The sequence below is a fragment of the Ceratotherium simum genome, chromosome 3 (assembly GCF_057802395.1).
Source record: "Ceratotherium simum simum isolate JZ-2026a chromosome 3, ASM5780239v1, whole genome shotgun sequence".
Lineage (NCBI taxonomy): Eukaryota > Metazoa > Chordata > Mammalia > Perissodactyla > Rhinocerotidae > Ceratotherium > Ceratotherium simum.
In genome coordinates this window covers 88,811,265-88,825,853 of record NC_141902.1, presented here as the reverse complement: position 1 = coordinate 88,825,853, position 14,589 = coordinate 88,811,265, and the positions used below count along the sequence as shown (strand labels likewise).

The 14,589-nt window shown below is 43.5% G+C and overlaps 1 protein-coding gene across 2 annotated transcripts in view; it reads left to right on the top strand.

Moving 5' to 3' along the window:
* The window catches only part of SV2B (synaptic vesicle glycoprotein 2B), a 189,647-nt gene that overhangs the window by 131,827 nt on the left and 43,231 nt on the right, over positions 1-14,589 (top strand). For both annotated transcript variants that reach the window (XM_087428900.1, XM_087428901.1), the window contains exons 3-4: positions 12,970-13,150; positions 13,421-13,572. In XM_087428900.1, coding sequence (XP_087285026.1) covers positions 12,970-13,150; positions 13,421-13,572 — 333 coding nt within the window. The remainder of the gene's footprint in view (positions 1-12,969; positions 13,151-13,420; positions 13,573-14,589) is intronic.

Below are 14,589 nucleotides of genomic sequence, written 5' to 3'. Positions count from 1 at the left end.
CTTAAATTCGTGGACCAGAATCATAAACATTCCCTGCATACACCATCGTCTTCCTTGAGCCTCTTACTTTGTTGTGTTCCTCAACTCTGGTTACATCTAACTCTTCATCAGTCTGCCCCTGTACCCTGTAGCTGAGTGTGGCTGGTGAGACACACACAATATTGTCCACTGGTCTCACTTTAAATTCGTGATCAAGACCCTCAAGGGGACCCATCATGCTGTCGGCCTTCGTCCTTCATTCCCTAGTCCATTCACTTTCCCACTCTCCTTGATGACTGTCTCACGCCTTCTCTGCTGTTTTCAGTTCCCAGGATCTCTTCCCTATCTTCACCCTCAGCATAATGAACTCAGTTTCTCTTTCACTGAGAAAACAGAAGCAACCAGAAAAGAACTCCCACAGCTCCTACCACCACACCTACCTTCCCAATTGCCCCGTGCTTCCACCTTATTCCTGTTGCCGTGGAGAAGCTGTCAGGCTCACCTGTCCACTCTCACACTAGATTCCCATCCCCTCTCACCTCTCCAGGACACCACTTTCATAATTCTCACCTTTCTCCTCCTCAGCTCTTCTTCTGTCTATATGGAATCATTTCCATCAACACACGAATATGATACAGTTTCTCCATTCTTGACCCAGCACGTGTCTTTTCTATTCCCTTTTCAGTAAACTTCCCTGAATCCAATTCCTCACTTCCCATTCTCACTTGCACCTAGTTTGAGCAGGATTTAGTCCTCACCACTTCAGAAAACTGTTGTTATCTAGATCACTAGTGACCCCTGCTTGGTCAATCCAGTGATCCAATCTCAGTCCTCAGCTTTCTTGACCTGTCATCAGCAATTCTAAGAGTTGATCCCTCCCTCCTCCTTGATACACTTTCTTTTTTGGGCTTCTAGGCTATCACTGTCTCCTAGTTTTCCTGCTGCTCCTCTGGTGGCTGCTTCTCATTCTCTATTGCTGATTTCTCTTCATTTTCCTGACCTTTAAATATTAGAACATTTCAGTACTCAGTCCTTGAATGTCCTTTCTATTGCCACTCACTCCTTTGGGGATCTTATCCAGTCTGTGCGTTAAACACCATCAATCCTCTTGACTCTACCTTTAAAATATATCCAGAATCCAGCCAATTCTTACCACTTGCGCTGCTCCCTACCACCCCTCCCCAAGCCATCAATGTCACTCACTTGGAATTAAGTAACGGCCTTCTGACTGGCCTTTATGATTCCACCTTTTGGAAGGAGAGACCACTGTGGATGGGTGGTCAAGGAAAGCCTCTCAGAGCTTAGGCCTAGAGTGTGAGAAGGAGGCAGCCATGCGAAGATCTAGACAAAGAACATGCTAAATGGAGAAAAGAGCAGTGTGAAGACTCTGAGGTGGGAGAGAGCTTAGAACATCATTATCCAGGGGGTAATGAATACTTGATAAAAAGGTAAATAGGAAATTAAGAGTAACTGTCATAGGAATAAAAAAATTAAGAGCTCTGACCCAGTAGATACATTTTATTTCAACAAAAATGTGAGCACTCACTTCCCTAATGTATTATTAAAACCCTATGTCACATAGAGTTCTCAAACAGTGGATGAAAATAATTGCTTGGCTACAAGAGTGTTTTAAAAAGCAAAGAATTTTATTTAAAATTCCATATTTCTGGCTCTTTTTGAAAATCGAGGAATAGGGTCTATATTCTATAACACAACAATTGGCTGAAGTTAGGGATGGCTGGTCCCTTTGGATGGGCATGCATTCCCCAGTCTCTACCATTCCCTATTAAGTATGCCTGGTCAGCTTCACTCATTTGCATTCCCTGCCTGGCCCCTGTAGGCATCTGATTTTGCAACCCTTGGGCCAGGAGGTGAAAAGATTTTATCAGTTTGGATATTTGAAAGGATTCACAAGACTCCACTGAGTATAGTCACACACGACTTTCATCTAAAGGCATAGGACACAGTGGAACAGAGAAAGAGAGTATAGGCAAGCCCTGGGGATTCAAGAGACATCCAGGCACAGTCCTCAGGGTCCTTCTTATTCTCACATGGACCTATCTCCCGATGCAACCACCAAGTTCTGTGCAAGAAATCTTCACTTTGGGAGAGCTCAAGGCAGAAGTTCCCAGAGGGGTTTTCGTGTCCCTCTGTTTGTGTGGTTGAGCCAGGTTGGCTAACCAGTTAGCCATTGAAAACCATCAGTAAAGATACTGGCCCTAGGGTCACCAGGGGAGTTTCAGACTTTAAACAGCACATCACAAATGCCATTGCCCTTATCTTGGCCGTGAGTCAGAGCCAGATATCCAGGTGTCCTAGAGATAAAAATAGATCTTTTCCAGTCCAGCTGTAAATCAACTCTATCCTAATATAGAAGATAATGCCCTTTGAAGACAAGGCAGCCGTTTCAGAGACATTGTACCAAAAAGGCATCTAAGTTCTGAAAGGCCATGAGTTTGACTTGTGTCAATAATCAGCCTCATCACCTTCTGATCCCTTGATGTGAAGCTCAATCCTGCTGCCCCCACCCAATCATCCCCTGTACCCTCAACCATCTGCTTCTTCTAAGACAGCCAAGCTCATCTCCCACCCTTTTTCCACTCACTAGCTTGCCAGAGTTCTTCTGTGGGTGCCCTGCTCCACCACTTCCCTTGTTTCCACCTCTTTATTTCTGCTAGATTGTGAGTGTTTTTGAAAGCAGAGGACTGGGACTTATTTAATCTCTATGCTCCTTTTCCATGCTCACTGATATGTAGAGAATGGGGCTGAGCAAACTTGCTTGTAAAGATTTTAATTTTCTCTCTTGATCTTTTATCAACTACTCCTGTCCCAGCTTCTAGCTCTCAGTCGTATTCTGCGATTAATTAGCCTTATTGTGATTCCTCTGTTCTGGTACTAGATCTCACTGGACATATGGTTCTACCCTCTAGAAATGACCACAGTGGCAGCCACAACTTAGCCTTTAGTGGAATGCTTGAGGGATCGCTGAGTCTCATTGGGTAATGATCATACCTGAGATGCCCACAGTGCCCAGGAGAGCTATCAGAGATGTCACACCTCCACTGGCTTTAGCCAAGGTGACACTTCTTCTCACCTGCTGTGGGAGAGACCAAAAGGGAAACTGTGCTTTTCTAAGACATCTCTAGTGTGGTAATATGTAAGTAAGGCAATTTCAGTGTTCTCACAGCATCCTCAAGAAATATTTCTTAATCTTCTTGTTTTCAGCCTGAGAGAAGATTAAGGGGAGTGCCAGATACCCCTTTGCCCCAGGCTAGTCTAAGCCTTGGTCAGAAAGCTCACTAGTGTCCTGAATCCTTTCTGTTACAGTTGGTCCCACCATGGCTGTGGGTGTCTTCTACTCACCAAAGACATAGCCAGGGGCCTGGGATCTGGTTTCCTCCCTGGCTCGCTGCTTGGCCCAGAATATCACCTCATGGCTTGAGCTTGGTTATGCATCACCTGGGATGATGAAGTCTCTAGGCTGCCTTGCAGGGTCTTTAGATTCCCATGACTATGGTTGCAGAAAGAACCGTGTCCTGATTTAAGGCTCTACCCTTACACTATGTTACTGAAGCAAGGGGCTTCTGTCCCTCAGACTCCCCATCTGTCTGCAGACTCCCACCTCTGGCCCTGTTGGCCACACACAGAACCTACAACTTCCAGGATGGATGATTCTGCTCTTCCGTGGGCTTGTGGCTTCTCCTGGGCTGAAGAGCCAGGCATGAATGAATGTGTTGCATCCTCAGACAGAGGGACAAATGCCTCATCCAACCTTGGTGTCCTTGAATAGTAGTGGTGTATCTTTTCTTATAGGCTACTCTATTATTTGATGAATCACCCAACTATAAACCTGGATTTCTTCCATCAGATTTGGAAAACCTTACTTAAGTATTTCAATAATCATGGTCAGAGAGGAAAGCTCTTACCCTCAGTTTCCTCATCTGTTAAATGAAAGTGTTGATACTTCCCTCACACAGTTGGAATGACAAATTGAAATTATTATATATGTTACCTCGCATAGTACCTAGCACGTGGTAGGAGCTTAACGGGTGCTAGTCCCTTTGTCCCTTCCTTTCTCCTCTCCACAATTCTTTCCAAATATCTTATGCGACATTTAGGAAAGAGTTCCAACTTTTGATAGATTGGGAAAGTTAACGCACTTCCAAAGATTCATTCACTTGAGTTTATTGGACACATAATGTACTGGAAAAGTCCAACATGGTGATTGCCAGATTGGTTTCCACTAGACAAATTGTTAAAGCCAAATCTTTTCTGTGCTGAGTACCTGGACCCAAGAGAAAGTGTTTACTCAACCCACAAGTTTCCCTTGGCTGACTTGTCCAAGGCATCTGATCTCATAGGGGTGTGCAGATAGATGCCCTGCTGTTCTTCCATGATTTAATACCAAAGTGAGTCTTCTCTAGGGGGCTCCCATATATGTTCAACCTTTATCACATTTACTACCTTGTAGATCTGTGAACCCCAGACCTGAGTCCAAGAGAATATTACCCTTCAAGAAGGTATACAGTTGAATAATAAAGAAATGGAATGAAAATTGTTCAGTTGAGAGGTGCTGATTTTTATCCCTGCAAAGCATATGCATACAGTCAAATAAATATTTGAGTGGTTTCGAGAAAAGGGAGTTCAGAATTGCCCCAGGATAATTAATGCATTTAATTTCTATGTATTCAAGCAAACAAACAAAAAAGGTAGAAATGGCTTCTTTGTTCTTGGTTAATTGCTAAATAAAAAAGATTACCATGCAGGGACCTCTTCTTTCACGTCACCATACAAGCCAGTGCAGTCTGATTGTGTATCTCCTCAACCTGCTGCCTCTGGTGCTGAAAGGGTATATGCTGTCTGTGTGAAAAGCGTCTCTAGAGATGGTGAGAGGTTCATGATACATACCAGCTCTCTGGAAGGAAATTTGGCATTGTGTCTCAAGAACCACGAACTCATTGAGCCCCTTTGACCTCAGGATTCCATTTCTTGGACTCAATTCTGAGCAAATAACCAGCAATGCAGACAAGGACATATGCACAAGGATGTTCTTTGCTGAGTTATTTATCAAGTGGGAAAATAGGTTTTGAAACTTCCAATATAGGATGGTCTCAACCATGTAGCTGTATGTGTACAAAGACAAAGAATGAAATATATTAACAGCTGTCTTTGAGTGGTGGTGTAATGGATAGTTTTTGCTTTACCTTTTATGCATTTTTTGTATTTTCCAGATTTTTATACAGTGAATATAAATTATTTTAATATTATTTTATCTATTTCTTGAACAAATATTAATGGAGTACTTAGTATACGCCACCTCTGCACTAGGTGCTAGAGACATAGTGGGAACTCCACTCCAACAGAACTGATGCCGTCCCTTCTTCCAGGAAATTATGGTCAAAGGAGTTTGACAAATATTGAACCAATAAATATATAATAGCAAATAGATATATGTGATATAAAGGAAGGAACCCCATGTTGCAGAAAGACTAGTGGGGACCACAATTTTGTTTGGAATAGAGGTCAGCAAACTATGTCCAGTGGCCTGTTTTTTGTTTTTTTTTTTGCTGGGAAAGATTTGCCCTGAGCTAGCATCTGTTGCCAATCTTCTTCTTCTTTCTCTTTTTTTTTGCCCTCCCCCAAGCCCCAGTACATAGTTGTATATTCTTGTTGTAGATCCTTCTAGTTCTTCTACGTGAGCCACCGCCACAGCATGGCTACTGACAGACGAGGGGTGTGGTTCCATGCCCGGGAACTGAACCTGGGCCACTGAAGCATAGTGTGCTGTACTTTGACTGCTAGGCCATCATGGCTGGTTCCTGTGGCCTGTTTTTATTTTTTTACAAGGGTTGTAAAGAAAAAGAGGAAAAAGATGTCATAGAGACTGTAGGACAACTACAAAGTAAATTATTTACATCTGAAATATTTCAGGTGTACATCATTATATTTATTCTGTAGCCCTTTACAGAAAAAGTTTGTTGAGTACTATTTTGGGAATCAGGGATGTCTCTATAAGGAGATGACATTTAATCTAGGAACTTAAGAAATGTAAGAGTTAGCAAAAAAAAAAAAAAGTTTTTTCTCTCCAAAGTCTTGTTAGAGGAAACTTGAAAAATATTTTAGTCAAAAAAAGCTTTTTATTGGCATCTGGCTGCTTCTTCAGGTAGGAGAGAGCGAGGTACATTTAAAGGGCATACTACTATTAATCAGTTTCGTCTGCTGGTCTCTATCCTCTTTCCTCAAATTCCTTTGTTATATGGTTGGTTTGATTTTAAAATACCACCAACTTATTTTCATTTCTCTAATCCTGTGGCTCTCTCAGATCACAGTAATTCTAAGCTGCGCTGCTCATAACAATAGCAACTTTTATTAATTGTGCATTTACTTTTGTGCCAGGTGTCCTGCCGGACACTTTCAATCCACTGTCCTATATAATCCTAACAACTCTTCAAGATCAGTGCTATTATCTGAATTTTACAAAGAAGGAGCAATAATTGGAGAAGTCGGGTTGCCTGTGGTCATGCTGCTGGTCATCCGTGGAGCCAGAACTGAAACCCAGATGTCTCACTCTTTGGGCTCTTCCATTTATGGCACTATCAGTGCGGGTGCCTCCCTCTGCCGAGGAGGGGTATTGCATTTCCTTTGTGGTGTCATCGCTGATTAAAAGTCCTTCTCACCCCACCACATCACTTCCCTTCACCCCCATTCCCTCTACTCTGCAAGTAGCAATCATGGTTTTTAATTCCCTTAAAAAGCTCCGTGTATTAGGGGGGCATTTCCTTAATATGCCACTGAGCTTGCTGAGTGGAATTGAAGGATAATAGACTTTCTAGCTTTCTAACCAGTTTCTTACCTGCTTCATGCTAAAGTAATTTTTGATAAGTCTGCATTCTAATTTTCCAAATTTATTGTCTTAATTTCTTCTGCTAAAGACAGATTTTAAGTGAGTTTAATAGCACAGCCATTTCAGAGGCATCATTAATTTCATATTTCTCTTCTCTGTTGTTAGGCTCATCTTTCCTCCATTCTTCCTTTTCATAGCCTCCCCAGATGGTGCAGGGAAGGAAAAGCTTCTTCCCTCTTCCCTGCTAGGTTCAGTGGCTGGGAGCCCTGTGAATTAAACTGATGAAAATCAGATTAGCAGAGAAAAGCAGTTTATTCACATGTGCAGTGCACATACATATGGGTAACTCAAAGAGGTGGTTAGAACTTGGGCTTAGACAGCATCTTCACAAATAACAATACATTTGTAGAGAAGTGGCAAGACAAAGGAAAAGGGTTTTAGGCTTCCAAGGATGGCAAACTGTGGGAAGGTAAATATATGGGGCAAAGTATTTGAAGGTAGTGTTGCTTTAGTAAGGTCTGTTCTGTAGAGTCCTGGTGGTGCTGTCTGGGCTGATAAGAGTCTTTGCTGACTGAGGTTAAGTTTCCTGTCAGGCATATGCAGGGGAGGGCAGAGAGCTTTTTTCTGGAGTCTGCTCTTTCTCAACTGTCTTCAGCTCAAAATAATTCCTCTACCAAAGTGGCATATTGGGGGTGGGGTGGGGGTGGGGGTGGCATATTCTGATCCCCTACAACAGCATTTTGAAAAGCTCTTCTTGTTCTTTCTAGTTCCTTCTTTGCCTCGGACAGTGAGGTTTGGTAGCAAAAGCACCAGGCTCAGAGCCAGGCGTCCAGAAGTTCAGTGCCAGCAGATCCTGGGCCAGCAGAGAGGTTCCGCGAGAGTCTGACCTTCCCTGGGGCTCAGCCTCCCGGTCTAGTAAAGCAAAGGAGTTGGATTCAGATCTAAGCTCTAAGATTCGTCAATTTGCCTATGTGTCTGGATTGGTCAGGGTGTAGTCAGGAGACAGAAATCATACCAGTTATTGGAACAGAGAGAATTTAATATAAAAATTATTAACTGGGTAAGTGAAATGTTTTTAAAAAGCATACTGAGGTAGTGAATGCAGGGAGCACCTGCCGCCCCTCGGTCTGGGGGAATAAAGGGAAGAGATTCTAGAAGGTCAGAGAAGGGGCCCCATGGAGCTACAACTCAGATCTCTGGAGAGGGGGCCCTGGCTGGCTGATGCTGGGGTAGGATAGGAGGGAAGGGCAGGATGTGGCTGGTTCTGCTACTTGGATCCAGCTGCTTCCGTGGACAGGCACTGCTACTGCAGGGAAGAAGTACTGCTGGGGTGAGATCTACAGGAACAGAAAGCACAGGTCCCTTCTTCTTTCTCTAGCCTGTAGTCTCTCTCTAGTGCCCCGTACTGGCAGGGCCTAACAGGGAGTGGCTGGCAAAGCACACGTGTGGTTTGTGGACAAAGTAGAGACTAGAAGGGTGGCTTCAGAACTGAGAGACAGTAGCTTAATAACTGGCAACGTTTGTTGCTGAGATTGCAGACTGGTGGCCTAGAAGCCACTTATGGCCACATATGGTCCATAGACATGTCTTGTGTGGCTCTCACAATACTTTAATCAAACATTTGTGTCTGGGTTTATTTTGTTAATCTGAGTGTCTTCTTCTTGGGGAATCCACAGAACTTCATCTTTCATGATTTATATTTTTAAAAAACAAATAAATGGCATGGCATCTTGGAGATTAGCTAGCTCAGTAATCAGTTTACAAATGTGGTGGTAAGGCCCATAGAGGGTGAGAGGCTTTTCTTCCAAATCACACAACCAGTGAATGGGATCTTTGGGTTCCCGGGCCAGGATTCTCGCCACTACCCTCACCGTGTTTCCAGGCAGATGGGCGTGCTCCAGCCTCTCACCACTCAAAGTGTGGTCCGTGGACCAGCAGCACGAGTCTTGTTAGAAATGCAGAATCTCAGGCCCCACCCCAGACTTAGCGAATTGGAGACTCAGAGTCTGATTTTAACAAGATTCCTCTGTGATTTATGTGCACAGTGAAATTTGACAAGTGTTGAAGATGGCTTTATTGAAGTAAAAAAAAAAAAAAAAACTCTTATTGGGTGGTAGCATTTTTCTCTGGGATGGGGCCAGGGTATAGAGAGTACAGATTGGTTCTCAGCAAATCTCCTGACCGTTCCTCTATTTCCCCTCTTCTCAATTATAGGCCCACACATATGCACACAAACACCCACACGTGCACATATAACCACACGTGCATGCACTCATACATATGCATACATGCTCTCTCTCTCTCTTTCACACCTGCATACACACCCTATGAGCCATTTATGATCTGGCCTCTGTCCTGCCCTCCAGCCCCAATCCCTCACCAGGTTCCCCACTATGCTCTATTCACACTGAACTACTTGCGAGTAGTTGCCCAAACACATCAGGCGTCCTTTTCGGCTCCCTGTCTTTGCACATGCTCTCTGCTACTCCCCCACTGAAATGGAGACCTGACTAACTTCTGTTTGTTCTTCAACAATAGCTCAATGTCTTTCTGTTGGAAGCCTTCCCATGTCAAGTGAGATGTGTCCAAGCTGTGCTCCTTCTCTGTGTTTTTACAATACCTGACATTGATCTTTATCGGAGCCCTTTTTCTCACTGAGAGATAATCATAGATTTTGTAGTTTATCTCCTTGAATGGAAGGAACCATGCTCCACTTAGCAAGCAGTCCTGGGGATGAGCAAATGAAGAAAGAATGAACGAATAGACAGCTAAGAAGTCTGACTAACGCTTGTCTATAAAGAGTGGTAAAGTGTAGTTGTTAAAGCATCAACTCTGAGGTCAGAATTACTGATTCAAAATCTTGGTAATTCCACTGGTTGTATGACCTTGGGGAACTACTTTACCTCTCTGTGAATCAGTTTCCCTGTATAAAATAGGGATAATAATAGTATCTACCTCAGTGGGTTGTTGCAAGCATTAAATGGGATCAACAATGCCTGTGAAATGCTTGGCATGGAGCTTGTCTAGTGGTAAATGCTCACTTTCTGCTTCTATTTTGCTACTATTAGATGATATATTAGGCTCCTTAAGGTTGTTAGGCACTTACTGTCCAGTTGTCTATTACTGTATAAGTCAGTGGCTTAAATCGACCATAGCAGTTACTTTGCTCATGGATCTACAATTTGGGCAGGACTCCCTCCCTCCTTTGCTCTTTCCCTCTCTTCTTTCCTTTCAACATCTGTTTCTTTCTTCAAATGTCTATTGACCAGGTATCATGAGAGAACTACAAGGCATTTGTTAGCTGAATGGGATGTTGGAAATTCTTGGCAAGAAGTTGTACTAAGCTGAGGCCAACAAAGGTTGGAAGCTGAACAGACCTGACTTGGAAAAAAGTTGCCTCTTTGCTCTGCTCTAGAAGTCTAAATTACCAAGTTCAAGGAATTGTGTAAAACTCCACTGTGAGTTGGGCTGGTGATGATATCTCTGGGGTCTATCTTGAGGTGGGAGAGGAAGGGCAGGTTATTTCAGATGTGAGTATCTCAGATGTTGTCTAAGTCAGAGGAAGTAGAACCCAGTTCTTTCCCGGGGAGGACCTGGTTGGGCATAGACAAAGTTTGGGACTTTTCCAGTTGGTTGCTGCATGAGATGCTGTTAGGAAACTAGCATGGGGACCAGGATCTCAGGACCAGCCACAAAACCAGTCATGCAGCCTAGTACCAGTAGGTGAGAGTAATAGGGAGGCTACAGCCTGAGGCTCACTCAGATTTTCTTGGTGGAAATGGGTCATGGTTCCTTCTTGGTGGAGATGGGCCATGGCAGCAGAAGATGGTTTTAAGATACGCTCATCAGTGAGTAAGTTGGTCCTGCTAGACATAACACTCAGTGGCTCAGATCTGGGCAAGACTAAGTCCACAGGGAACCAGATGTTGGAAACCCTTGGCTGGTCAGGGCTGGATCAGGCAGATAAACTCCTAGTCTAGTAGGGAACACCGACCCACACGTTATTAAAACACAGCATGACATATGCATGAGTTGGGTTTGCGAGTCTTGACTCATTTGCTCAAATGCAAGTGTCAGCGACTTAGTATAGTGGGAAATTGCTCACTACATTTTCTGAGCTGTGGACTGGGAAGCTGTTGAAAGAGGGAGAAGGGGAAATCCTTGCTCTGTCGCTTTCTCTGTGTGTCTTCCAAGTATGGAGAGAAACCTCGTGTCCAGGGTTCAGCACAGGTTCAGCAATGTCCCCTAGATAGCCCTATGTTTGGCTCCCTTCAGGTCTTTGCCCAAATGTCCCATCTTGGTGAGGGATTCCTGAACCACCTTATTTATCTTTTTTTTTTGTGTGTGAGGAAGACCAGCCCTGAGCTAACATCCGATGCCAATCCTCCTCTTTTTTGCTGAGGAAGACTGGCCCCGGACTAACATCCATGCCCATCTTCCTCCACTTTATATGGGATGCCGCCACGGCGTGGCTTGACAAGTGGTGCGTCGGTGCGTGCCCGGGATCTGAAACGGCAAACCCCGGGCCGCTGCAGCGCTCGCACTTAACCGCTTGCGCCACCGGGCAGGCCCCTGAACCACCTTATTTAAAATTGCCGCCTACCTCCCACCCTGGTTCTCTCTATTCCCCTCCTCTGCATTGCTTTTCTCTATAACTCTTATCGGTAACCCACTTACTATATGTTTTACTCACTTATTTGTTTATCATCTTTTATCCCCATCTAATATGTACACTCCTCAAAAGCAGGGAGTTTCATGTGTTTGTACCCTGCTGTGTCCCCAGTAATGAAAATAATGCTTACCTAATAACAGGCATTTCATAAATACTTGTAGACTCATGGGCTTATTTCATGAAGTGACATCATATAGGGAAAAGAAAAGGGACATAACATATTTCAGGACTTTGAGCAATATAGAGGTTAAAAGTTACAATGCAGGTGAGTGAGGAAAATCCTATTTAGTGAAAACCATTGATAATACCAAAGCTGTTTCTTTTCATAGAGTAAAATAATAAAAGAAGGGAATCTGTCACAAAAGAAGTTAAAGCAGAGCATAGTTAAATTTCTCCTTTTGGGGACCTACCTTCAATTGGATCAACCAGCTAATTGAAGCTCTCTGCTTTAGGTCGGCCCTTCCCAGCACAACTCTGCATAAATAAAGCATTCATAGGTCCAGGATAAGCTTACTTTCTGTGAAAAATGATTTGTGTTCATTGTTTGAGTTATAGTCAAGGCTGGGCAAAAGGATACTTACATAATTTGTATTCAGTATTTTCTCTGCATGAAAGACGTTCTGCAAATTTTCCTTCATGAGTTTAGTAAAGATCTATTAAAATAATGTATGTACTTCACACAGTCATCGATAATTAGTAAGCATTCAATATTTAATAGGAAAGAATTATCCGTGTGCCGGAGATTTGCCACCTTTGTGAGGAGGCTGGTTTTCCTTGGAATACCATAAGCATGTGTACCACAATATATTTATTTGCTATCTTAAATTAACTGATTTTATTATAAGGCAAGCAGTAGTTACATGTGTTTAAGAAAGGACAGCTCATTGCTACTCTCTTCCACATTCCACAAAGAAATCTGAACGTTGGCTGTAGCTTGAAAAGGTCCTTCTTGGGTGTTTAATAAAATAGCTGATCTTGTGGGCAATTGTTGTTTTTCACTTGCACCATTTTCTTCCTTCCCAGTGTTCCCAATATCCACTTTGCCACACTTTTCCCTGAAATTTTTCTCTTTAAACTCAACCCTGCAGGTAAGGACTTTTGTAGCACAAACACTTTTTTCATTTTGCTTAACAATAAAATGACAGCATTTCCCTCATCTGTGGATTATGCATCTAAGAGTAGTCTTTAAGAAAAGTACATCAATCTCACTTATGGTTGATCTATTTTAGTATGTGTACGTATGTGTAAACCTGGTGAGTCTATTTTTTTTTTTGAATAGCATTTCTAAGATGTCACACATTTGGATAGCACTTCTCATTTGCCACCGACATCTGTTACATTCCACTTTTTATGTCTGTGACACGGAATTTCCAGGATGCGTAAAAATAGGCGTCAAATTTTCTAAAACTTCGCATGGCCTCTAATGTCTTGTCTACTCTCTCCACCCTCTTCCCTTTCTCTCCCCTCCTCAAAGGGCTGATAGTCTACCTAGGAATGATGGCGGGGGCCTTCGTCCTGGGGGGCCTGGCCGATAAGCTGGGGAGGAAGAGAGTCCTCAGCATGTCTCTGGCCATCAACGCCTCCTTTGCCTCTCTCTCCTCCTTCGTGCAGGGATATGGAGCCTTCCTCTTCTGCCGACTCATCTCAGGCATAGGGTACGTTACTCTTACTCCAGAAAACCTAGGACTGGGTATTTTGTTTGACTTCCAAGATACTGTATTAAAGTTGAAGCTTAGAAAGGGGTTAGGTTATAATGTCATTGTATAAGGTTAAAGTAATCCACCACCATGTTGGCTGGTCTTTCAAATTCACTGAGTTATTTTACCACAGAGCCTAAGACTGGGGTATAAGGCAACCTGGTTTCTGCTATGACCGTTTTTACTGTATGACTTGACTCTTTCTTTTTGGCAATTTTCTCTCTGCAGTAGTGGGGGTGCTCTGCCCATTGTTTTTGCCTATTTTTCTGAATTCTTGTCTCGGGAGAAGCGAGGAGAGCATCTCAGTTGGTTGGGCATCTTCTGGATGACCGGGGGCATCTATGCGTCTGCCATGGCCTGGAGCATCATTCCACACTACGGTGAGTGCACTGGCTTAAAGTAGCCCAGAGGCCCCTGTTTCTATGGCACCCGCATCCAAACAACATTTCCTGTCCTCAGTCTTATTCCCCATACTCACACATAGTTCCTGTGTATGACCTTAATCTTTCTAAAGAACTTCCAACACTGGAGACATGTTGCTAATTTCAATACACATGTCTTTCTGGAAATAACACAGTCTGTCCTCTCTCCCTCCCTCCCTCTCTTCTTTTCTTTTTTCTTTTTTTTTTTTTTTTTAAAGATTTTATTTATTCATTTTTTTCCCCCCAAAGCCACAGTAGATAGTTGTATGTCATAGGTTCACATCCTTCTAGTTGCTGTACGTGGGACTCGGCCTCGGGTTGGACGGAGAAGTGGTGCCTTGGGGCGTGCCCGGGATCCGAACCCCGGCCGCCAGCATCAGAGCGCGCGCACTTAACCGCTAAGCCACGGAGCCGGCCCTCTTCTTTTCTTTCTTCTTTCCTTTCTTTTATTTGAAAGCATTTCAACCTTCATCTCCTCCAGCCCTCCTCCCCCTGGCAAGTTAGGCTCTGGTAACACCATTTTATAGATGATGTAACAGAAGCCAAGTGAAGTTGGTGACTTGGCCAAGGTCACGCCCCTGGCATGACCTTGAATCCTGATCCCCCCACTCCTCTGCCCCCATGGGGCACTCTTGTACACTTTCCACTCTAGTGCCTGCCCTCACTCTTGTTTGGCTGCAGAAATGAAGCAGTCTTTATAGACAAGGTCTTGATTTCAGCCGGGACAATTTTATTATCCTGGATAATTGCAAAAACTAGATTCTCTGGACAGAGACCTGGCAACATTAACTTTCACAATTGGTTTTGTCAAGAATAAAGTAGGGAGAAGGCAGCAGTTTTGAATTCAATTATGCCTTTTGAGTATCCTGGGCAATACCATCCACATCCATCAAAATCATTTTCTGTGAACCACCGATTATGGGTATAGGCTTTGCCATCATTTAGAATTCTGCAAACAGATAGAGGGTCGCAGAC